General features: G+C 53.8%; 1 protein-coding gene across 11 annotated transcripts in view; it reads left to right on the forward strand.

Moving 5' to 3' along the window:
• CELF6 (CUGBP Elav-like family member 6) overlaps window positions 1-22,769 on the forward strand; it is a 221,179-nt gene that overhangs the window by 15,925 nt on the left and 182,485 nt on the right. For all 11 annotated transcript variants that reach the window (XR_006284351.1, XR_005227167.2, XR_005227166.2 and 8 more), the window contains exon 2: window positions 3,794-3,876. Coding sequence is in view for 8 of the 11 variants with exons in the window: in XM_037911413.2 (XP_037767341.2) it covers window positions 3,794-3,876 (83 nt within the window). In the remaining 3 variants the exon portion in view is untranslated. The remainder of the gene's footprint in view (window positions 1-3,793; window positions 3,877-22,769) is intronic.

Raw genomic sequence — 22,769 nt, forward strand, 5'->3', positions numbered from 1 at the left:
GCCTGGTAGGTCTTGCCCACATGGTCAGGGTCTAACTGATCACCATATTTAGGATCGGGAAGGAATTTTCCCTCGGGTCAGATTGGCAAGAGACCCTGGAGGTCTTTTTCCTTCCTCTGCAGCCTGGGGCATGAATCACTTGCAGGTTTGGTGGATTTTCTGTAACTTGATGTCTCTAAACCATGATTTGAGGACATCAGTAACTCAGCCAGAGGTTGGGGGTCTATTACTGGAATGTGTGTTGGGGGGGGTAAGGTTCTGTGGCCTGCAATGTGCAGGAGGTCAGACTAGATGATCATGATGGTCCTGTCTAGGGTGACCAGATAGCAAGTGTAAAAAATCGGGATGGGGGTGGGGGGTAATAGGTGCCTATGTAAGAAAAAGCCCCAAAAATCGGGACTGTCCCTATAAAATCGGGACATCTGGTCCCCCTAGTCCCATCTGACCTTAAAGTGTATGAGTCCATGAGTGCATTGTGTAGCAGCTAACCTTAGAACAACTGGGGCTGGGCTGTCTAAGCCAGCTGTGGATTTCCCTATGCTAAGGGACTCCTTTGCTGAGGGCAGCATTAGGTACCCACTGGACTCCTGCAGGAAAGTAGGAATCCAAAAGAGGTACCCCATCACCCCCCAGAAGCAGATGCTGAGGCCAGAGGGGATGACACCCAGGACTCACAGGGACCCATGGCTGGCAGTGGGAATGATCACTGCTCTCTGGCTAAAGGACAGCTGGGCAGCCCCTGCTCTTTTCTAGGCAAGCCAGTTCCCAGAATCCCCACTCACGAGCTCCTATTCTCCAATTCTGCTAGCCATTTGGGACTACATTTCCCAGGATGCCCTGCACTTGAGCCTCCCACAACCAGCTGACTATGAACCCAAGCCAGGGAATGCCTCTTTGGAGACAGCCATCGCTCCCAAGGGGAGAGCGCACGCAGCACTGCTGAGAGCACACAGCAGGCTTCCCGCAGTGCTGGGCACCTGAACTGACGGGACACCTTCAAACAGCAACCCTGCCACCGCATGCCTGGAGAAGAAGATCTGACTGGCCCTCAATGAATGGAAGTGAGGAACCCCCCTTGTGCTAGACGTGCCCTGTCACAGCCTTGGCCAGCTTTGGCCTGTAATGGGCAACCGACGGTAACAGGGTGGGGCTTTGGACTTGTCCAGTGGCTACCAGATTTCTGAGTCTGTTCCAGCCTGGGCCTTTAGCTCAAGCCATGACGGCACCTGATCTAGATCCCTCAGTCCTTTGGCCAGAGGATGCAGGCAGGGGCATTATTGCAAGTGGGCATTATCAGTTCCTCTAGGGAGGAGCAGAGGGTACCAGATGCCCAGTGAAGCCTCTTTTCTAGCAGGGTTCCTGGCCTCACAGAAGCACCATACTGATGTAGATGCTAGGAGATGTAAAAGTGAGGTCGTGAGCATTCCTGGCCATCAGAGATCATCCCGGGGCCCTTTTCACAGGGTCAGGGGGCTGAGCTCTGGGGTCCTGGCCAAAGCCCACCTCCGCAAATTCCCTATGGCAATTTCAGGTGAAGGTTGGATCACCCTTGGTTACCTGATGGGGCAGTGTTGCTGTGCTCCGTGAAACAGCTGTCCTGACTCACCCCAGAAGGGGCTGCATTTCAGGAGAGGGTGAAGTGATCCCTGGATAAGGTATGTGGGGACGAAAGGTGAGAAATGCTTAGTCATTGGCATTACATCGGGGATGAGTTGGACCCACCCTCACTGTCCGAACCCCGGCTGGATGAAGAGCAGTCAGTCATGCCCTTTGAGATCAGTACTTACTGCTGCTTCCACAGCAGGGAGAGCAGTTCCTCATGGACTCTTAGGACATTAACCCCTCAGTGGCTGAAGTCTTTTAGCTACTAAATGACTGAAAGGTAGCGTCTGTCTGGGGGAAGGGTGTTTGTGCGGGGGCAACTGGGGAGGAGACACCCACCTCTGGGTCTAACAGTCTGGGCCAGATCCAGGCAGGGATAGTGCCCTGCACTCTGCCCCACACCCCGTCATGTTGCCCAGCCTCACTGTACAGCCCGTCCCTGGTCTGACTTGGGCATTGTAGGCCCTTGCGTGGGGCCAGCTCCTGGAGCCATGTGAGGAAATCAGCTTTCATTAAAAACCAATAGGAAGATTCTGAGCCGCCTGGCTGGGAAGAAAAGCTTGAAAACATGACCTGGGTGCAACAATTTTGCCTGCATTTGCAGAGACCCTAAGATAATAGCTCTGAGAGCCCCAGGCATCTCAAGGGAGTGTTAACCCCCAGCCCTACTGCTCTGGGGGCCCAGCCAGCTTCACCCCAACAGCACAAGAAGAGCCCAGCCCCAGGCAGATACACCCCAATTGTGGGGGTAAATACTGCGGGTGCCCCCTGCCTCCTTAGGGGACAGGGGGTATGCCTGCTGCATCGCCCAAGGGGAGGGAGACTTGGGCTGCTCCTGGGGATATGGGAGACATACTGCTGCCCCAGCCTCTCTGGGGGAGGGGTGACCCCAACTGGAGGTGGGGGTAATGGCATGAGGGTGTGGCTGTGCTCAAAGGAGGGCCTTGTCTCAGGGCAGCCTGCTCCCCACAGCCTGGTCCGATTCCCATCTCCCCACCTTGGCAGCCTAGTGCTGCTGATTTGTTAATCTGGAGGGATTTGCTTTAATCCTGGTGTGTTTGGCTCTGCTCGCTGAATTCAATTAACCAGACCTGGCTAATGCACTCCGATTGCCTTAGATCCAAGCCCGTCTCCCCTCTCCCTGGACCCAGCACTGTCCTTGCACAGCGGCCAAATCCACATCACCTCATTTATGATTTAGACACAATTCCGTGGACAGGCGGGGCCTGCAGCTTTGGTCTCCATGCCAGGGGAGCCAGTACCAAGTACTGGGCCCCTCTGGGTGGACAGCCAAATTTTGGTATCGATTTCCTGGGGCTTACAGTCAGTCTCCATGGCACATCCAGCCGCAGGCTTCCCCGGGGCAATGCCAGTGACAGTGCCAATGCAGTGGTGGTTGTGGTGCCGTGTTAGTATGCAGTGAGACTGCTCCTCTGCCCACAGGTGGTAGGAATGATTGGACTGACTCCCTAGTAATAACAGAAACAGCATGCATGTGCCCCTGACAAGTGAAGGTGATGATAAGAGACCCAGCATGAGGGACAGACATATTGGAGCCTCTTTGGTGCCCCCTAACCAGGGCCCTTGCTGACCCCTCCCTGGCGAGGAGCGCAGGACTCACCCTTGTTAGGCCTCCAACCCTTGGGAGTCTGCAGGTGGCCAGTAAAGAGATTTGTTTGCTGCGCCCCAGCCCAGCAAGCTCTCCAGGGCGTGGCGGGGTCAAGCCAAGCTCTGTGTGGCTCCTGCAGCCCCCCCGGGGTGAGATCCTGCTGCCCAGTCCTGCCCTCGGCTCCCCGGCAGCGTCAGTGGACGGTGCAGAGGGGGAGCTGAGCGCAGAGCGGGACTCTGCTGGTGAACTGGGGTGATGAGGGCCGAGCTGGAAGAGGGCAGTGCTAGCTCTTCAGGGCACGAAAGAGGCTCAGGAGACGCACCGGGGCGGATGTGCTCAGGGGAGGCCATTATCCAGGATCACTGCAGAGCAGTGGGAATCTGCAGTCTGCTGGCCGGGGTTTCGCTGAGGACTGGCTATGGCACACCTGCCTGCGTACATTAGTCGCCCCTCTCCGTGCTGCCATGTGCCCTTCGCTGCAGCTGGGGAGAGGCGCCATGTCAACTCCGTGCTGGGTTTGCCATCTGGGCAGGAGCTCTGGCTCGGCATCTGTGCAATAACTGCCTTCTCTCCCCTCCCCAGGCTGCGCCTTCCTCACATACTGTGCCCGGGACTCTGCTCTGAAAGCCCAGAGTGCGCTGCATGAGCAGAAGACGTTACCTGGGGTAAGTGACACCAGCTCGTTCTTTGGGGAATCGGGAATTGCTGGTGGGGCAGAATCCGCAGCCCGATGTGGGTGGGTGGCATCTGGGCAAACCTTAGTTCACTACTTGGCATATGGGATCTGGATCGTTTGTCAGAGTAGAGTGAGTTCAAGCCAAATCCTCAGTGCTGTGCCCTGCGAAATCCCGTTTACTCCAGCTGGGGAGCTGGCCCCGTGCAGCTGCAGCTGTTTCAGGGCTACGAATTCTGCGCTGGCTGAGGCATCACTGGGGTTATTTTTTGATTAATTTCCTTCATTCACCGAGGCCTGCCATAAACCCCCTGGGTTTTCTCTCTGTTTGGAAGCATCTCTCCTACTCTCGCATACTGGTAACCGAGCAGCACCCCAGTGGCAGCCAGGCTGCTAGCCTCAGGGCCAATGTCGCAGGGGGAGGGCAGAATCCAGATCCCCAGGTATGTGGGGTTGCATCCAGGTTTAGTGCATCTCCTCTGCCTCCCTGAACTGAATCCGCTTTGAGGAGAGAACAGATCTGGGAGCAAGTGGGATACGGGCCTTTGGCCATTTGCTATCGTAAATTCTGCATTAGCTCCTTCCCTGGTAGCTTCAGCCTCCAATGCACCTGAGAAGTGCTCGGGCTGTTATGTAATTGTCCTTCCCATGTGTGTCAGGGGAGATTCATCCCACCAGGGCCCAATCCAGAATGCAAGAACACCTGGATTTCAGCTTGTAGGAGTCCAGTGGCTGCTTCTGCATGGGATCCTTCTTATTTACAGAGAAGGGGAGATTCAGCCCCTGGGCAGGGGGCCAGCACGAGGCCAAAGCTCTGCTCACGTCTGACTGATGCCTTGGCCCCCTGCCCAGCAGTGAATCTCTCCCAGAGGTGTAAAGATGCCTGGAAATCCAGGTGTGAATATGAACTACCAAAGCAAAATAACACTGCTGATTTGAAATGGACTGAGGGGGTAGGACAGCATGCCCCTTGGGGCAGCTCTCGCCTCCCTGTGGTCACATTCTCTGCTCAGCCTGGCCCTGGGGGCCTTCGCTCACTTGTGGGGAGAGAAGGGGATAAGATACAGTGATCAGGTGTTTTGGCTGGGACCCAGTGAGGCAGGTTTGGTGGGAACAGGAGGTCCAGTTCCACTCAGCCTAGCCCATTCCCAAGGCCCTCAGGCTGTGATGGTGGGAAGACCAAGCTGGCGGAGTTGCAGAGGAGAGCAGAGAATCTGTGCGTGTAGCACCGCGCTCCCGGTTGGGTTGTCGGCGGTGGGCGTCAGACCTGCGATGGCAGGCAGGCATCTCTGTTAGCTAAGGCTGTAGCATCTTCACCAACCTGTACCTGTGACTGGGCCACCACACAGGGAGGACAGAGCATGACGCAGATGGATCACACATGGTGCGCATGCCTGTTGCTTTGGTACCAATCCATGAGTCAGAAGTGGCTGATGATTTTAGGGGAGCAGCCCTGAGAAACCTGAAAGCGTACTGGTTCCAGGCAGTGCTGAGCAGCCACCCTCATAGTCTAACCCTGGTCAGGGATCTCGGCTTGGGAACCCAAAATCACACGTCACATTTGCAAATCTTGGCCGGGGTGACTGGGCCAAGACTCGGGGGATGTGTGGCAGAGCCAGGAATTGGATTCTGCTCTCCTAAGTCCCCGTCTGGATCCCCAGCCGGAGCCACAGCAGAAGGCACTGAGGCTCTCCTGAGAAAGGCTGTTCTCCTGAGCTCTCCAGCCCAAGGCAGTGTGGGTGCGTTCAGCGCAGGCAGCATCTGAACGTAGGCATGCTCACGTGAACCTTCTACCTCGCTACATGCAAAGTGTCCAGCCCAGGCAGAGAGGGGGGCTGTCACAAGGATCTCGCTCCACCTTGTCAGGCTTTGGTTGGGGTTAAGAGGATTCATTCTGAGGACAGCTAAGAGGGGTACAGGGATGCATGAGATAACACAGGGGCAGGAATAACAGCAGCTTGCTCCCCTATGCTGCCTTCCTTCTGAGGACTCGCAGAGCTCTACAGACATGAATGGTTAAGCTTTGCCTCCTCCCCCACAATGGGTTAGGCCTTGTCCCCATTGTACAGATGGGGGAACTGAGGCACACAGCAGGCTTGTGAGTTGCTCCCATAGGAAGTCAATGGAAGAGCTGGGAATAGCAGCTGGGTCTCTTTACCGCTCTGCCCCACCAGTCTTGTGCCTCGTTAACGTGTGTTAAACATGAGTACAGACTGTAGAGAAGACAAGCTCATAATGAACAGCCCAGTGTCCATATGTTCTCTCTAGTGTGCCAGTGCTGCCAGTAGATGGCAGTGTTGCAATCAGCCGTGCTCAACTGTGTGTCATAGCCTCAGTGCTGCTAAGAGATTCATATGTAGTTCACGTGGTGGTGGTAGGGAAGGGATGCTTTTGGAACAGAGGGTTCATAGTTCGGCTGTTGAGTGAGTTCGGAGCAGCTGTGGTGTCTGAGTACTCATGGTGAATGTAGCTTCTTTATGTTGGTGCACTGTGCTCAGCAGTAACAAATATTGGGGTCTTGCAGGTCGGCTTTTCATCAGAGGAGAAATGATGGGGCGGAGTCTGGGTGTATTCCTAGTACAGCTTGTTTTTTACACGTCACGCAGCAATCCTGGAAGAGAGGTGGTCCCATGCCGCATGCAGGCAGTCCCCTCTCTGCAATCGTGGCCCAAACTCCAATGCCCGGTGCCCAGGGGACAGCTTAGCAGCAAGAATTAACTCTGGTTAAAGAGCTCAAGGCACAGAGCAAACTCCTATGCCATTTGCCACAGCTCCCCAAAACAGAAACTACATCACAAAACTAACAGCGATGCAGCATTTCTTCCAAGACTGCTTGCATGCTTAGAAAAACCTTGTCAGTTCACCACCCAGTGACCCCTGCCACAGCGACATGTAATACATGGCTCTGTCACCAGGGGTATCTTCTTTCTTCCCTGACGGTGTTAAGTGTTTATGCTTATCACATACTCCTCTCCCTGTCCCCTGCATCCGAGATCACTAAAGGTATTATCCATCCATGCTATCCTTTCCATCTCCGCTCAGTAGACTGCCTGGAGTGCAATGCTATAAACACTCATTAGCTCTCTGGCCTTGTGCAAGTCACACAATTGATCTGTGCCTCAGTTTCCCCATCTGTAAAAGAGGGGGGGGGACTCCCTGATGGGAGAGTGGTGAGGTTTTGTTAGTGACTGTTTGCAAAGTGCTGGGAGATTCTTGCATGCTGGTAAGTGCATGGTTAAAATGACTGTCCCCAAGGTATTTTCCATTGTGAACTCTTTGCGTGTTGGGGAGTCTGCCTCTCTGGCTATAAGTTGCCTAGTATAACAGGAGCTGTGGGCACTCTGGGAATATCGATATTAAATAATAAGGATAGGAGCAGTTGGCTTGTGGCTAGAGCTGTGGGGGGAGAAATGTCCATGAATGGGACTTTTGGTAGTGACTTAGCTAGAGGGCCAAGTCACTGCAGCAAGTCACCTCTGTGGCAGGAGGAGGGCAAAGGTAACTGTGGGGATACTGAGGCAGATCCCTGTAATGCTGGGTCTTGCTGCAAGGGGGCACTCTAAGTCAGTGAGGCTGTACCCCACAGTTATAATTAGTGACAACAATAATTTTGGAAAGGAGATAAGACCTTATGTGTCAGGGCTTAACCAAACTATTAGGGATCACGGTGAGACCTTGGGGGGTGGGGTGGGGTGAGATATGCCTGCTGTGGGGGTTTTTGCACCTTCCTCTGAGCTGCTGGTGCTGGTTACTGCCAGAGACAGGATATGGGCTAGATGGGCTTCTGTCCAGCCCAGTTGGGCAGGTCCTGTGTTCACAGGAGCACCCAGTTTTTAACAAACTTTGGAGAACTCTGTCCGGGCTTGTCATCCAGAAGGTTTGTAGCAGAAACCAGATTCTGGGAGCTCCCCTCCTCCTATCAGAGAAGAGAAACACCAAGTCTCCTCCACCTCCAATCAGAACACCTGGAGTTTCACATGCTGACAAGGAACAAACCAAAGAGTGCTTGTGGATAGGAATTATTTCAAATAATGCCTCAATTGGAGGAAAGCCAGGGTGGCTCCGGGAACACAAAACCCGATGGCATGAGTTGAGGAAAGGATCTGTTCTAAATGATCCAGCTACAGCACCTGGGCCTGTCAGCAAGAAAGTCAGAGCTGGGCTCGCATTGGCCACCTGCCGAAAGTGGATTCTGGCTCAGTTCCCTGATTAGGGACTGATCATAGCTTCACAGGTCCTGCACTGTACTAAGGACTTGAGCCCATTCCGCTATTATTAGTGACAAAACTCCCACTGACTGCAATGCAAGAATCAAGCCTTCAGCGTCTTCTGGGAGCTTCTGAGCATCCTCAGCCACCCTTGACTCCAGTGAAGATCAGAATGCTGAGCACCTCACAGAATCAAACCCCGAAGCCCCAGTCCCTTAACTTTATGCACATGCTGGAGTCCTTCCCTATTGAACAAAGCTCTTAACCGCAGGCTTAAATCCCACTGATCTGATGGGACGTAAGCTCACGCTTATAGCTAAGCACATGCATCAGTGTTTCACTGAATTGGGGCCTTGATGAGGAAACCAGCAGGAGACTGAGGCTCTGCCTCCACTAGAAATGGTCCAGCTGCACGGTTGTGTTGGAGACACGACTGGGATGGAAGGGGTAATTAATCCAACTCTCCGAGAGGCGGTAGCTGAGTCAATGGAAGAATTCTGCCATCAGCCTAGCAATATCCAAACCAGGGTTTAGGCGGGCTTAATCACATCGCGTAGGGCATGAAATGAACTTTGTAGTGTATACCAGCCCACAGCAGACGTATATATAACAATGGAGAGTGTAAAGGAGGCCAGTCCAGTTCCTGCGTATCATGCCCATGATACAGTGACTTGGGGATTGTCGCTGAAATGCAAAGGCAATGTGTTTGTAAAGCACTGTGGTTAGTAGTAGCCATTTGCTTACCACCTCACCCGGACAGAAACACGTCTTTGACAAATTTCTGTCACAACCTTTTCTTTGATGAAAAACGTCTCTTCAATGGAACAGAAGTTTCTTTTTTCAGCAAAGTTTTTTTTTTTGGGGGGGGGGGGGGGGTTAATTTAAAAAAAAAGTTGGTTTTCAGTTTTTCAGTGAAAACTGGAAAATTTTCATGAAAATTTTCAGGAAAAAATGTTGACGGTTTTTTTTCCGCTCCAAAATTCTCCCAGAAAATCAAATCCCTCTCTTTCTCAGCTCGACTTCTGATGCAGTGTTGAATCGACTTCTGGAACTCATTGCTGCAGGATGTGGCTGAGGCAGCTAGCTGAGTTTAACCAAGTTAGGCACCTAGGAACAAGAGACTCTACAGTGACAATAGCCAGGATAAAAAGGACAAGTTCTCTCTAGACAGCATCATGCTTCAGGGAAACAGCTGCTCTCCAGCAGGGGTCAGGTGCAGAGCAGAGGTCATATGACTTCTTTGGAAGCAGTGAGCAGAGGCAGGTGAGCAGACTGGATGGTTTGTCCAGTATTGCAGGCTGTGAGCTGGATCCTGCCAGGTGCTGAGCCCCGCCATTTCCACTCATTCCAGAGTGTGTTTGTTAGCCAGAAGCCTGCTCTTGGGATCAGCAGTTTGGGAGGTCATTGCAGACCTGGTGAAATGAGCTAGTGAAATGAGCCTGCACAATTGCTTCTCCTCTCCACTAAGACCCCACCTGGGGCAGAAGAACCCCTGGGAGCGAGTCAAGGGGCAGGATCCCAGCCATTGAATCGAGAGTGAGGGGGCCATTCCAGGCAGAGAACTGAACCAAGTGCAGGAGGGAAAGCTGCAGTGACGGACACTGCCTAATTTAATTGTTCCGGATTTTGTTAGATCCTCCTCATTTCACCTGTGGCTTGCTCTGCTGCTCCCTGTTTGTCTCTCTGCTCTGCAGATGGAAGAAGAGTGGTGAAGGACTCAGGAGTCACTTTCTCTGGGACAGTTAAACTGTATCTGTAATTCTACTGCTTTGGCCAAGCCCTGAGCCTTTCCTGGCATGGGGCGGGCTTGGCTTACATCAGAGGAAGGCATTTTGAGCCAGGGCTGAAGGCAGCTGGGTAGGGCAGGGAGGACAGTAGAGCATCAGCCATGCAGATGGATCCATGAAGGCCCGGCTGTGTGATGGGTTTGGATTCAGACTGGGTCTCGGCCCGAGCGCGTCGGAGCGCGGGAAGCAGCCCTTGATGGACTGTGGGAGATCTGGGGAACTCTGCAATGAGGCTGGCCAGTTGCACTTTGGGAACCTCCTGGGGAAGGTGTTAATTGCTCTGGGCCTTGGTTCGGTTCTTCGTACCCTCTCCTCTCAGCGTGGGAAGGAAGGGGCAGGGGAGATGGTAAGAGACAAGAGCAATGAGAGTGAGTGTCTGGGATGGGACTGGGGAGGTGAAGGGGGTCGGGGCTAGGAACCAGGGACTGGGAGTAGGTCTGAGCTGCTGCCCTCTGGAAGGGATCTGAGTGCCCTCTAGGGGCAGCGCTAATCGCACCACTGCTGCGCTCAGGGGATGCCCGGTGGATGGTACCACCTTGATCCTCAGCCAGGCGGGGCAAGTGTCTGTGGAGAGTGGCAGAGCAGTTTGGAGCATTGTGAGCAGTGCCCCCAGGCCTCTACCCCACTTAGGCACCTTCTCCTCGGGGTGCAGGGTGCCAGCACAGAACCCATCGGCCAACCTCAGGCAGGGCTTCCAGCTCCCCTCCCACACCTCTCTGTCCCTTCTCCCTCCCCCAGTCCCTGCCGGGGCTTCTAGATTTCAGTTCCCAAGGGCCAGATTCTGAACCAGGCGCTGGATTGGGCCATGCTGGAGGATCAGTGAGCCCAGGAGGGCGATGGAACTGACAGGATAATGGGGTGAGAAGTAGGGAGAGGCAAATCCTCTTGAGTGACCTTTGACTTCCCTAATGGATATTCAGGGAGGCCCAGCTATTCCCTTGCTCCCCCCACCCCCCTCCACTCTTCTCTGCTGTATCCGGCCACTGGGGGGCAGGTGAATAGGCAAGACTTTATGCCATCCCTTCAGGCTCTTCAATGGCAGCTGGCTGGCCTGCTGCCCTTCTTGTTCTCACCCAAGGTACAGTCCCACCCCTCCCATTCTTCAGCCTGGGGACCCCAAAATGTTCCTCTGAGACCCGATATAGCTGCAGTTAGCCCTGCCCAGCTTCCAAGTGCATTGCAGTATAGTGCTGGGAAACCTCCTATCACGTGGGGCATCTCCGTGTGCCCAAACTCATCCCATGGCAAGTGATCACATGGAAACATGCATCCCATGGGAAGAGACCACACGGAAACACGCATCTCACGGCAAGTGATCACACGGAAACACACATCTCATGGGAAGTGACTGCATGCAAACATGGATCAGGCAAAAAAACTACATGCAAATATGAGTCACATGGGAAATGATCATACACAAATACTACTCATTTCTCCCCAGCAGCACAGCGCCCCCTAGCACCAGGTCCATGAGGCCAGGGCCACTTATTGGGGTGCCACCAGCACTCCCAGAATCTCGGTGAGCTATGGAGTCTCTGGCCCAAGTGTCAACCCAACCTGCTGCATCTTAGCTTGGGAAGTGGACTAAGAACCCAGCCCGAGGGGGCAGAGCTGCAAACACTCAGCTCTGTGGACTCCAGCGAGGTCAATCCCACGCGGCAGGTGAGAGCTCCGCTCCCCGCAGCTCCTAATCTGCGTGGGTCTTGCCAGCTTAGCCCTACATCCTGCTTGAAGAGAGGCTGCATGGAGAGCTATTGACCTGCTGTTCTAATTGCCTGACATTCTGTTTAGTAAACCCTAATTACTGCAGCCAGGAGTTAAATGGGAGGCTGTTAAACGGGGATTGACAGCTGGGGCCGGGGACCTAATTACAGACGTTCCTCGTGCCCAGCACGAGTGTGCACTGCCGCTGTTGCCTTGGAAACACACAGGCCCCACATGCCGTGTGGGAAGGAAATTGCAGGCCTCAGACAGCCAGGCCCGGTGGGCGCTTGTTCTTTAAGTCTGTGTGGGCAGGTGTTTGCTTGATGCTGCTAGGCGAGGGCAGCACCCGGGGGGATCATTAGCGTGAGGGGCGCATGTCGGGAGCGTGAGGCCCGTGTCACTGCTGCAGCAATTTTGGGGGGCTCAGACCAGATGGAAGTGGTGTTCCCCTGATGAAATGCCCAGAGGGGAAGGCAGGGCTAGCGGTGAGCAGGGTGCTGGCGCTTGACGCAGTCAGTGCTCCATGCCCGCTGTAAGGGCTCGTGACGATATCCAGCCCCAGCTGTAGCCCAGCTGCGATGCCAGGGATGGAACGGAGGATATGGCAGCCAAACTGGCTGGAACGCACGCTGTATGGCGGGGGCGCCGGACACTGCTGTGCTGGGAGACAAGCGCAGGAGGACGGGAGATTAGAGTGCTGCTTGGTTGTCAGCCCTGGAGCAGGTGCTGTGTGGCAAGAAGCAGCAGACCCTGCTTCACGCCTGACCTGGAAGGACTGTCTGTGAGGCTGGGAGGGAAGTTTGGCCTCCTATAAACTGTTCCATCCTTGGTTTCTCAGCTGGGGCTGCCATGGGGAGCAGAGGCTGAGAGCCACCAACTCATCGGCCATGAGGAGCCCCCAAGAGCTGTCAGAGGGGGTGATTCTGAGCCATTCTGCAGCTGAGCTGCAGAGTTGGGTTCCTGTGGTGAAAGGCTCCACTGCTATTCCACTGGCACACAGGGTACGTCTCTACTGCAAAAAGCACCGGCGACAGCGACTCTCTGACCCGGGCCTACAGAGTTGGGCTGACAATCTGGTGCTAAAAATTCCCACTCAGGCTCTGACACCGGGTCAGGGGGTTGGTCTCTGAGCCCGACTGGGAACATCTGCACAGCGCATCTTAGCGCCATAATGCGAGCCCAGCGAACCTGAGCCTGAAGACCTGCCTGTTACTCACTGCTGCGGGAATGGTGTTTGCAGTGTAGATGAACCCACAGAGGTGCCAGCTCAGATCATGGCTGAGCACTGGATGGACACACAGACAGAGTGTAACAGCATTGCTTGGAACTGGCTAGCCCTGTTCAGTAAGCCCTGTTTGTGCCATAATTAGCTGCCTCCCAGGCTCAAGGGCAGGACTGGTGGAGGTGGGTGACAGCCTGAAACACCTGGGCCTCAGCGAAGGGCAGAGAACCCAACTTAGAGAAGGACCCACAGGAAGCAGGTTGGGTTCCTGTTGAAGGCCCAGGAAGGACTCTGGGGAAGCAGTCTAGGAGTCAGTGCCCTACCCCAGGGAGGAGATTCAAAAGTAACCCAAAGGGGCTGGGAATGGAGCCCAGAGGGCATGCTGTAGGCAGCCCAAGGAGGGTAGAAAAACCTCATTACCGTGGAAGGGGATTGAACTCTGTAGGGGCTGCACCCTGTGAATCCCTGGGAGAGACAGAAAATCCTGCTGAGGGGAAACTGAGGCAGGGTGTGCCTGCAGCCCCATGCTCAGCCAGCAGGGGGTGTTAAAGGGCAGCATACCCTGTGACACAGCAGCTGCCCCAAAGAACTTACAGTCTAAACATACAGACATGGCAGGAAGTATCACTGTCCCCAGCTTCCAGAGGGGGAAACTGAGGCACAGAGAGACTAAGTCACTTGCTCAGGGGAGCCTGTAGTAGAGCAAAGAATTGAATCCTGGTCGCCTGAGAGCTGGGCAGTGCCTCAATCCCTCTTCCAGCTCCCATTAGCCAGAGGGAGCAGGTATTTGTCAGTAATCCAAGCCAGGCAGCATCCCGATTTTGATTTGTGTGGCATGGGCTGGGAAGGGTGTCTGAGCTCAGCTGCTGCAACAGGGATCGAGGCACGTACGTGTGCCAGGTGCGCAGACCTTTCACAGCTGGTCACCTTTCAGGCTGAAACGTTCTAGCTTTCGCAGAGCTTGGTGAAAATGGCACTGCTGCTGCTTTGAGTCAAAGGTTGAACAGAAAAATTCCTCTCCCTTTTGTTTTAAAGGTGGGGAGGGGAGAACCCCCTTGCCATCCTTTGCTGGGTTAGCTAGGGGGCCCCTGGGACTTGTGCTGGCTTGCTCCAGGATGATTTCTCTATGTCAGGCAGCACCAAGAGGATTTCACAGGCTGGGAACGGGGGAAACTGGTTAGCAAACCTGCTCTTATAGGTTCCAGGGTCAGCAGGGACCATTGTGATCATCTGGTCTGACCACCTGCACAGCACGGGCCAGAGGCCTTCCCTGAATTAACCCCTGCTTGAGCTAGAGACGATCTTTTAGAAAAACATCGAAATCTTGATTTGAAAATTGCCCGTGATGGAGAATCCACCCAAGCCTTGGTCAGTTATCCCAGTGGTTAATCACCCTCCCTGTTAAACATTCATGTCTAACTTCCAATCTGAATTTGTCTAGCTTCAGCTTGAATCTTGTTATGCCTTTGTCTGCTAGATTGAAGAGCCCATTGTCAAATTTTTGTTCCCCACATAGATACTTACAGACTGTGATCAAGTCATCCCTTAACCTTCTGTTGGTTAAGTGAATTAGTCAGAGCTCCGTGAGTCTCTCACTGTAAGGCAGGTTTTCCAACCTTTCTCTGCTGAGTACCCCACACCCTGAGCTCAGAAAGCTGGCCTGAATCTACCCTGCAGTTCCACTTTAAATGAGCCTCTTCCAGACTCTGTCAAAATGGCTGCTTGTACTCCACCGTTTTGATTGTGGTTTTTAACAGGGGCAGCTGAGCCCTGACAAACTCCGTGCCTGGGTGGGTTTGCAGTATTGTGCATATTCCCTTTAAGTGTGGGTGTCTGGAATGAGCATGTGCGAAGTGAGGATGATGGCAGAGCAGCCCGGAGGTCCACTGTCACAGCCACCGGTCTGGGTGTAGCAGCACCGTGCACTGGGGATGCACTTAGCAATGCAGAAATAAAGGTAGGGATTAAAGATTCTTTCTGGGGTGAGCTCAGAGCACGCAGCTCTCTGGAGATGTCTGCAGATGCCGGCAACTGGAGATCGGCTGGGAAGCTGGGGACTAGCAGGGCTGCGTGTTCATTCTTTACACGTTTGTGCAGATTAGGTTTCATGCCCTCTTTTTGATAAGCAAACCAGGGGATCTAAACCCTGCAGTGGTCCTCCCTTTAGCAGGTCCCGGCTGTTTGAGGAAATATTCTGTGGATTGGTGTCCGGAAACTGCCTCCGGACCAGAGCTCCCGGTCTCTGATTAGATCCCTCTCCTATATTATGTTTCCCTTTCGTGTGTGTGCCCTGGTGGACTGGCCCTTCAGCAGGGGTGCCCGGGGACCAGCGCTGGCTATCAATTGCTGTTCAGCATCTGGCGGGCAGGGTGTGAAGTGGGGTCCTTTCACAGGGCGAGTTTATTCCATGGGTTCTGCTCCTCCTCTCCTCCCCAGCGCTCCCACTGAGTCTCGCAGGCCTGATCCACCCCCACCCCCTGACCTGATCCAAAACCCACCAGAGTCTATGCAGAACTGGTTCTTGACCTCAATGGGCCCGAGCGCCTCAGAGCTGAGAGGGATTAAGCGCAGCTGTAAGAATCAGGGGGCGGTGCTGCATCTCGGTCCATGTATTCCAGCATCAGCAGGGCAAATAGAGACAAAGGGGGCCTCTGCATACACACAGGTGTGGACTGTGGGGACCAGCTCCCAGCATGCAATGCTCCTTCATGGGCTGGGCGGCAGCCCTGCGGAGGGGGCGCCGTGCCCAGAGTTAGCTAGGGCAGAGAGGGGTTGCTGGACAGAAGTCAGGCATTCAGCCACAGGGTCCAAGAGGCTCCCCAGCTGGGCAGCGGGCTAGCCCCACCACAGAGCCAGCTGTGCGGGTCGGGGCACTTGCCTTGGGTGCGCAGATCTGGAACACGAGGATCTGATGTAGTTATTCCTGATTTACAACAGTGTGTCGGGGGGGGGGGGGGGGGGGGGGGGATCTAGTCCTGCACCATGCTTTGGGGTGGGGCTATACAACAGCTCTCTCACTCACACACACACGTGTACACAACTGCACACACTGAAACCCACAAGGCTGGCTAGATGCAGGGCCACTTGTTAGCCATACTGGGCTGCACCCCTGATTCTTGCATCTTCTCCTGTCCGCACCCCTCCAGCTCTGAATTTCACTCTTCCTGATCCGGGGGCTTGCCCCCTTCTGCCAGCTATGCTCCCACCCACAGCAGGTAGGCGGGGATGTCCCTTTACAAACTAGCTCCCCCATCCGGGGTGTCCCTGCATGGCTGCTGTTGGATCCCTGCAGACTGGCCCCGCTGGCTGAGCGCGGGGAGAAGCTGGGCTGGGGAGAGAGCTGGAAGGAATGAATGGTTCCCATGCCATCTCCAGCTCTGGCAGAGTGGGGAGGTGAAACAGGCCTGAGCAGCTTCCCCGGCCCCTGTTGTCTCAGGGTTTGGTTTAGCAGCCTGCTGCTTGCTTGGGAGCGGGATAACAGGGTGGGGAGGTTGCTGGAGTGTTTTTCCCCAGGGTGGGGGTTCTTGGGCCAGTTGGGAGAGGGAGCTGTGACATGCTGCCAGTGTCCTGGAGATTCAGGTGAACAAGAGGGAATGACATTAACCCAGACTGAATTCGAGTTAAACCCTTTGGGGCCCAGTGCAGTCATGTCTGAGTTACGTGGCATTGCATGCACCTTCGCTAGTCAGGAGCTGGGAGGCTTGTGAACATCTGTCATCAGCCTGGGAGGCCACCCCCGGGGGAGATTTGCATAGGCTGGGTCAAACTGGGCTCTCCAGAGATCAGCAGGCAAAGCAAAGTCTTTTGGATGAACAGCCAGAGTTTAAACAGGCTCAGGGCCTTCTTCCTGGCCCAGCGAAGGAACAGGACTGCTGGCCCACAGAGGGCCCCAATCCTGAGGGGCGGGATGGAGGGACTGGGCCTGCCATGGTCAGGTGACCCCGGTGAGCTTATCAGCATGTGTGTAGGTTCTTGTGGTGTTTCTCCAATGCTTTCTACCTGAAGTGGGCCGGCTGAGAGTGGAAGTTTTTACCTCTCCAGAAGTCTCTGAGGAGAAGCAGGCCAGTCTCTCTGGGCAGCCTGTCTGTGCTAGGAATACACAGTGAAGGCAGGGGACTATGCAGCCTGGAAATACCCCGCTCAGAAGGGAGTGAGGCGCAGATCTGCACCCAGCAGCCAGGGAGCTGGGCGCCTGAGCGTGGGTATGGACCACTGCCAGAAGATACAGGTGCCCTGAGCTGTGACGGCAGGCACCAGGTGCCATGATTTCATAGAGTAAGCGCCACCCCCTTGTGGGCTTCAGACACGCCCAGGCCCCATCCACTGCCTTACACCGTCCCTCAGAATGCATTACCCGGCACGCCGTTGCTAAGGAAGATGCTGTAGGACGGTGCTTTGGTTGCTAAGGCTGCCTGTGCCAATGGCCTCCAGCGCTGTGCTCCTCCCAGTGCCCTGAGTGACCAGTCGCGATCCCCAGCAGGCTGCAGAGCAGGTGCCCATGGCACGTGGGCTCCCACTCATTTCACCCGCTCGCAGTCATTGCTTGGGGTAATGAGGCAGCACCGGGGAGTGCTTAGAGCAGGGTGCTGCGGGCCGGGAGACTTGGGTTCTGCTCCTGACACTGCCTGTGTCACCCATGGCCAGTTGCGGCCCCTCTCTGGCCTCGTTTTCCCCATGTGTGCAATTGGGGGATGCTGCGGCTCACACCATGCCTTTCCTCCCAGAACCCAGCGTAAGTGATGGATATAAGGGCCATCAGCAGAAAGAGGGACCAGGGGGTCACGCTGGGGGGTGAGGTTGAACGAAGGAGGCTGAATAGTGAGAGGCATGTTCCTGACCGGGCGCTCTGGGAAGAGGGAGCTCACTTGGCTCAGTCCAGAGTGGAAGGCCCATCGGCAGGTGGTGTGCCACGGACAGCCCTGTCCTCTCCCAATGGGGCAGGCTGGGGGCCCCAAGAATAGGCCATTTCCCTCTGCCAGGTCTGTGACTGAGGGAGGGTTCCGCAGAGGGAAGGGGCCCTCCTGTGGCTCCAGCAGCCACCCCACAGAGCCTGTGGCAAGGGCGGCCTCAGGCAGGACCACGGAGGCAGCTGCCTAGGGAGCTATGTATAAGGGGGCTGGCTGTGGGATTGCTCACTAACAGGCACGCCCTGACCCCTGCCTCTGCCCACCCGCACCGCCCCTCCCAAGCAGGGCTGGCTCCAGGCACTAGCTTTCCAAGCAGGTGCTTGGGGCGGCATTGAGAATGGGGTGGCAGTCCGTGTCCCACGGTGGCAATTCGGCGGCAGCCCCCCTGCTCTCCCGGGCGGGGGAAGGGGGAGCAATTCCGCGGCAGCTCAGTCGCTGTTGTGGCGGCAGCAATTCGGCGGCGATTGCTTGGGGCGGCAAAATTGGTAGAGCCACCCCTGCTCCCAAGGGGCTGCTCTGGGCACTGCCCGGTCAGGTGAGGCCTCAGGCACATCCCAGAATCCTTTGCACTTAGCTGCCATGGCTTCCTTTGAAACTTGAGTGCAAAGGATTCTGGGAAGCTGTGGGGAGCTAATGGCACATGCAGCGTGGGAGTGAGAAGAACCGGAGACACACCTGCCCCTTGGGAGGAGGATGGAACCAGTACTGGGGTCAGGAAGGATGGGGCAGCCCCACAGTCCTGTGGGAAAAGAGGAAGGGGACAGTGCCAGCTACTGGGCCATTGTAGCACTGCCTGTGGACTGCCCCGCATAGCTGCCCCTAGGGCAGGGTGGGGGAGTCTCTTTGTGAGTGGTTTGGTGGCCTCTGGCACAGCATGGCTCGCTCTGTCTGGCTCGGGATGCCTCTGAGGCAGAGCCTGACAGCTTTACTGATACTTTTTATGGTGCGCTGACAGATGGCTGCGTTACGGAAGGGGAGAACTGTCCATAAATTACCAAGGAAACATCTCCCTGTCCCCTAGGGCACAAGCTTGCAAACACATTCTGATCCTAGCTGGGAACTGCCATGGGGTCACTCTCCTCCACTGATTTCCAGCTGCCGAGCGTACCTGGGGGGAAAGGAGCAGCGAGGGGAGGGGGGACCGGTCAGTCACATCCGGGAGAGGGGGCCAATCGAGACCTTGAGATCAAGTCTGGGAAGCTGTGGTCTCTGGAGACACTGGTGCTGGTCCATTGCCCAGAGTCCTAGGACTGACTGTCTGATCTCTCTGGTTGGCGCTGACATGAGAGTTCCCTTAGCGCCAGCGTCAGAGCCCCTTGGAAATCCCACTGTGTTGGCAGGAAGAAATGCCAAGCAACTAGTTAACCAGTTTGAGGTGCTGAACAGAAAGAGCAGAGCTGAGGAAGCCCAGTTTTTATTCAAAATGGGAACTGGGCCACCAGTTCTCCTGGGTGGCTTTGGAAATCTCAGTCCAGGTGCCTCCAGGCTTGAAGAAGGTTGGGATCAATCCTGATCGAGGTTAGGCATTTCACTCACCCCGATCCTCTAACTCTTGGGAGCCACCACCCTGGAGGTCTCCTGTCCTGCACGTCCTGCTCTGGAAGCCCATGCTACAATGAATTGCCCACCAATTGGAAACAGCATCCCTAGGTAGGAGGTTCCGTGTTTCCTGTAGCTGAGGGTACCGTGTGTTGCAGTCTTGGGCAGCGCTCATCTCCGGGAGACTGGGCTATAGTGTGGGAATCCAAAGGGAGTAACCGTCAGAGTAGGAGGGAATGGCAGGCTAATGGCTGAGAAACTTCTGTTTAGCAAGAACCTCTTTGGCCAAGGTAGTTCATAAAGAAATGTTGGCCCAGGACAGGATGTACTTGTAACCACAACTCAGGGGATCCGGGCTCTGTCCCTGGATTGGGTCACTCCTGTGAAAATCCCAAGCTGTGCCTCATTTCCCACATCTAAAGAGGAGAACTATTGTTCTCTGCCTCACAGGGTGTTGTGAGACTAAATTCATTGATGAAATGAGGTGCTTGGATACTAAACTGATGCGTGCCAAAGCCCATACATACCTCTGGGGTGAAACCAACCAGCTGTTTAATAGTGCCCAGTCATGCTTAACAACAGGGTTTGAGTCAGGAAAGGGCAAAAGAATTCAGCTTTAATTGCCCATGCAGACCTTTAGATGGGACAGCAGTTGTGATACCTCTACCCTTATGAGAAGACCATGATGGTTTTAATAATGACTATGAGTGGTCAGGATCACTGTTGATCATCTCTGTAGAAAGATGATTCCACCCAGCAGCAAAGCACCCGCTAGCATATTGGTCGCTACTGACTCCAGGGAAGAGCTACCCTTTGCTGAGTTCTGCGCTAGCAGCCGGGCCCTACACTGTTCAGCCTGTGGGATACAAGGAGACCACAGCCCCTGCTGAAGCAGCAATGAGTAGAAGAGAAACGACAGAAGGTGCAAACCCAGGAAGCTCCTTAGTTAAGCAAGAGATCATCTCAGAGCTAAGCAGTTTGGAAGTTACGAACATTTTAAATGCTGTCCTTTCCCTTGTGTGCACTGGAACTTTTCTGTCTGTTTTCTTCAATGCAGTTTTTAAATAGCATTTGGAAAAAGGCTCCAGTTGCCCACATGCCATTTAAATGTTCATCACTTTAGAACTACTGATCTGATTTGCCTCACCCTGGCATGACTTTTAAATCTCTACTAGATCTACAAAACAAGCCAGGTCGGACGTTTCTGGCTTTGAGTTGTCAGCCATAATTGAACTAGTCCTTTGCTCGGTAACAATGGATTCTATCCTTCCCCACCTCATCCCTTGAAAAAAAAGCCTGTCTCATGAAATGCTAGATAAGTAAATACAGTGAGGTTTTCAAAAGCGCTCTTTGCTATCCAAACTCTGGTCCCATTAAATCAATTATAAAAGTCCCATTCATTGCAATGGGAGCAGAGTTAGGCCAAGGCTTTGAAAATCCCCTTGAATACGAGATTTAGGCTGTGAAATCAGTTGCTCTTGTGAGATTGAATCAGTCATGTTGCATACCGGTAGAGTATTCTAGTCTTCTTCAGATGCCAACTTTAGAGCTGCTCAGGAAAGGACATCTCTTCTGGGGAAGAACTTTGATGAAAATAAACCACAGAAACATTGTTTTTGCACAAATCTTCCATCCAGTCTTTTTCATAGAATTCCAGGGTTGGAAGGGACCTCAGGAGGTCATCTAGTCCAACCCCCTGCTCAAAGCCGACAAATTCCCAATTTTTGCCCCAGATCCCAAATGGTCCCCTCAAGGATTGAACTCACAACCCTGGGTTTAGCAGGCCAATAGCTCAAACCAGTGAGCTATCCCTCTTCTCAGTGAAATGTTTTGGGTTTTGGTGGCTGCAGTTTTTAATTATTTTGTGGGTGGAAAATCAGGCATTTTTTCCATGAACATTTCCATTTTGATGGAAATTGTCCTGAATTTTCTGAGATGGAAATGTTAATGTTCTGTTGTGAAGCTACTCTGTATAAAGTAGAGACTGCCTGTTGTGGAGGCAAAGTCTGTAGTCAGGGGTCCCTTGGCTTGATATAGCCTCTATGTGGTATTCATGACAGTTTTACTGAAATTCTCTATGGGTAAAACGAGGCCCAGGTTTGAATGTGTATTTTACCCACCCACCCAAAATGTATCTGCCAATCAGTCTTGCACTTGCTTAGCTGCTAAGACCTAGCCTCAGTGGTCTGTGATGACCTCACGAATGCAGAACATGGAGCTGAATCTCTGGTGCTGGAGTAGTTGGAGGAATGGAGAAGAAAACCCTGTCCCAGGGCTTGGCAGGATAAAAAAAATTGCCCTGCCTGTGAAACAAAAAGAACCCCTCGCAGGAGTGCAGGCTGGGAACTTGCTGCTTTATTCAGCTGCATCACAGCAAAGTGCCAGGGGGCAGGGGAAACTCCCCCTGACAAACAGGAAGCAGGGATGGGAGGATGGTGCGAAGAAAGTGAATAAGGAAGTGTTATTTACCTTTCACATAATACAAGAACCAGGGGTCACCTGATGAAATTAATAGGCGGCAGGTTTAAAATAAACATAAAGAAGTATTTCTTCACACAATGCACAGTCGACCTGTGGAACTCATTGCCTGTGGATGCTGTGAAGACCAAAAGTATAACTGGGTTCAAAAAAGAATTTGCTAATTTCGTGGAGCATTGGTCCATCAATGGCTATTAGCCAAGTTGGGCAGGGCTGCAACACCCGTGGTCTGGGTGTCCCTAACCCTCTGACTGCCAGGTGCTGGGAGAGGATGACAGGGGATGGATCACTTGATAAATTGCTCTGTTTTGGTCATTCCCTCTGAAGCATCTGGCACTGGCTACTGTTGAAAGACAGGATACTGGACTAGGTGGGCCATTGGTCTGACCCAATAAGGCCGTTCTTGTGGATAATTTAGCCATGATCACCACTTTACTCCTTTCAGTGCCTTATAGTGTCCATCATGGTAAAAGAGACACCACTATTCTCCTGCAGTGAATACAAAGGGGATTTGTTATTAAGGCTGCTGGACACAGACAGACCCTGTGATTCTCTCTGGCTCCCGCCTACCAGCCTGTGTTGTTTAGGGTCACTAAGGAGATCTCTGGGAATCCTGGCCTGGATCAAGTGATGGGGGAAGGACTGCTGACTGCATCCTCATTGAAGGTGTCAGGAGCAGCGCTTTTAAATTGGAAACTCCAGTAGTGATCCTGCTCAGCCAGGCCAAGTGCTGCAGGACTGTGCTCCTCACCTGAGGCAGGGCCGGCCTGGTCCAGCATCTCTGCTGCAGCTGCTGCCGAAATCCATTAAAAATTGAGCAACAATTTGAAATAACACCAAACAGATCAATCAAGCAGGTGTGCATTAAAATACAACCAAATTAACCACGGGATCATCAATCTTTAATGAGCCCCCATCCACAGCTATTAAAGGGGAGCTGCTGGGAACTGGTGTCCGTGGAGAGGGCTGCCATGCAGCGCTTGACTGCACGACATAGCTAGAAACACATTGCACGTTCCTTCTTGCCGTGATACATGACA

This window comes from Chelonia mydas, chromosome 10 (genome assembly GCF_015237465.2).
Source record: "Chelonia mydas isolate rCheMyd1 chromosome 10, rCheMyd1.pri.v2, whole genome shotgun sequence".
Taxonomy (NCBI): Eukaryota; Metazoa; Chordata; order Testudines; family Cheloniidae; genus Chelonia; species Chelonia mydas.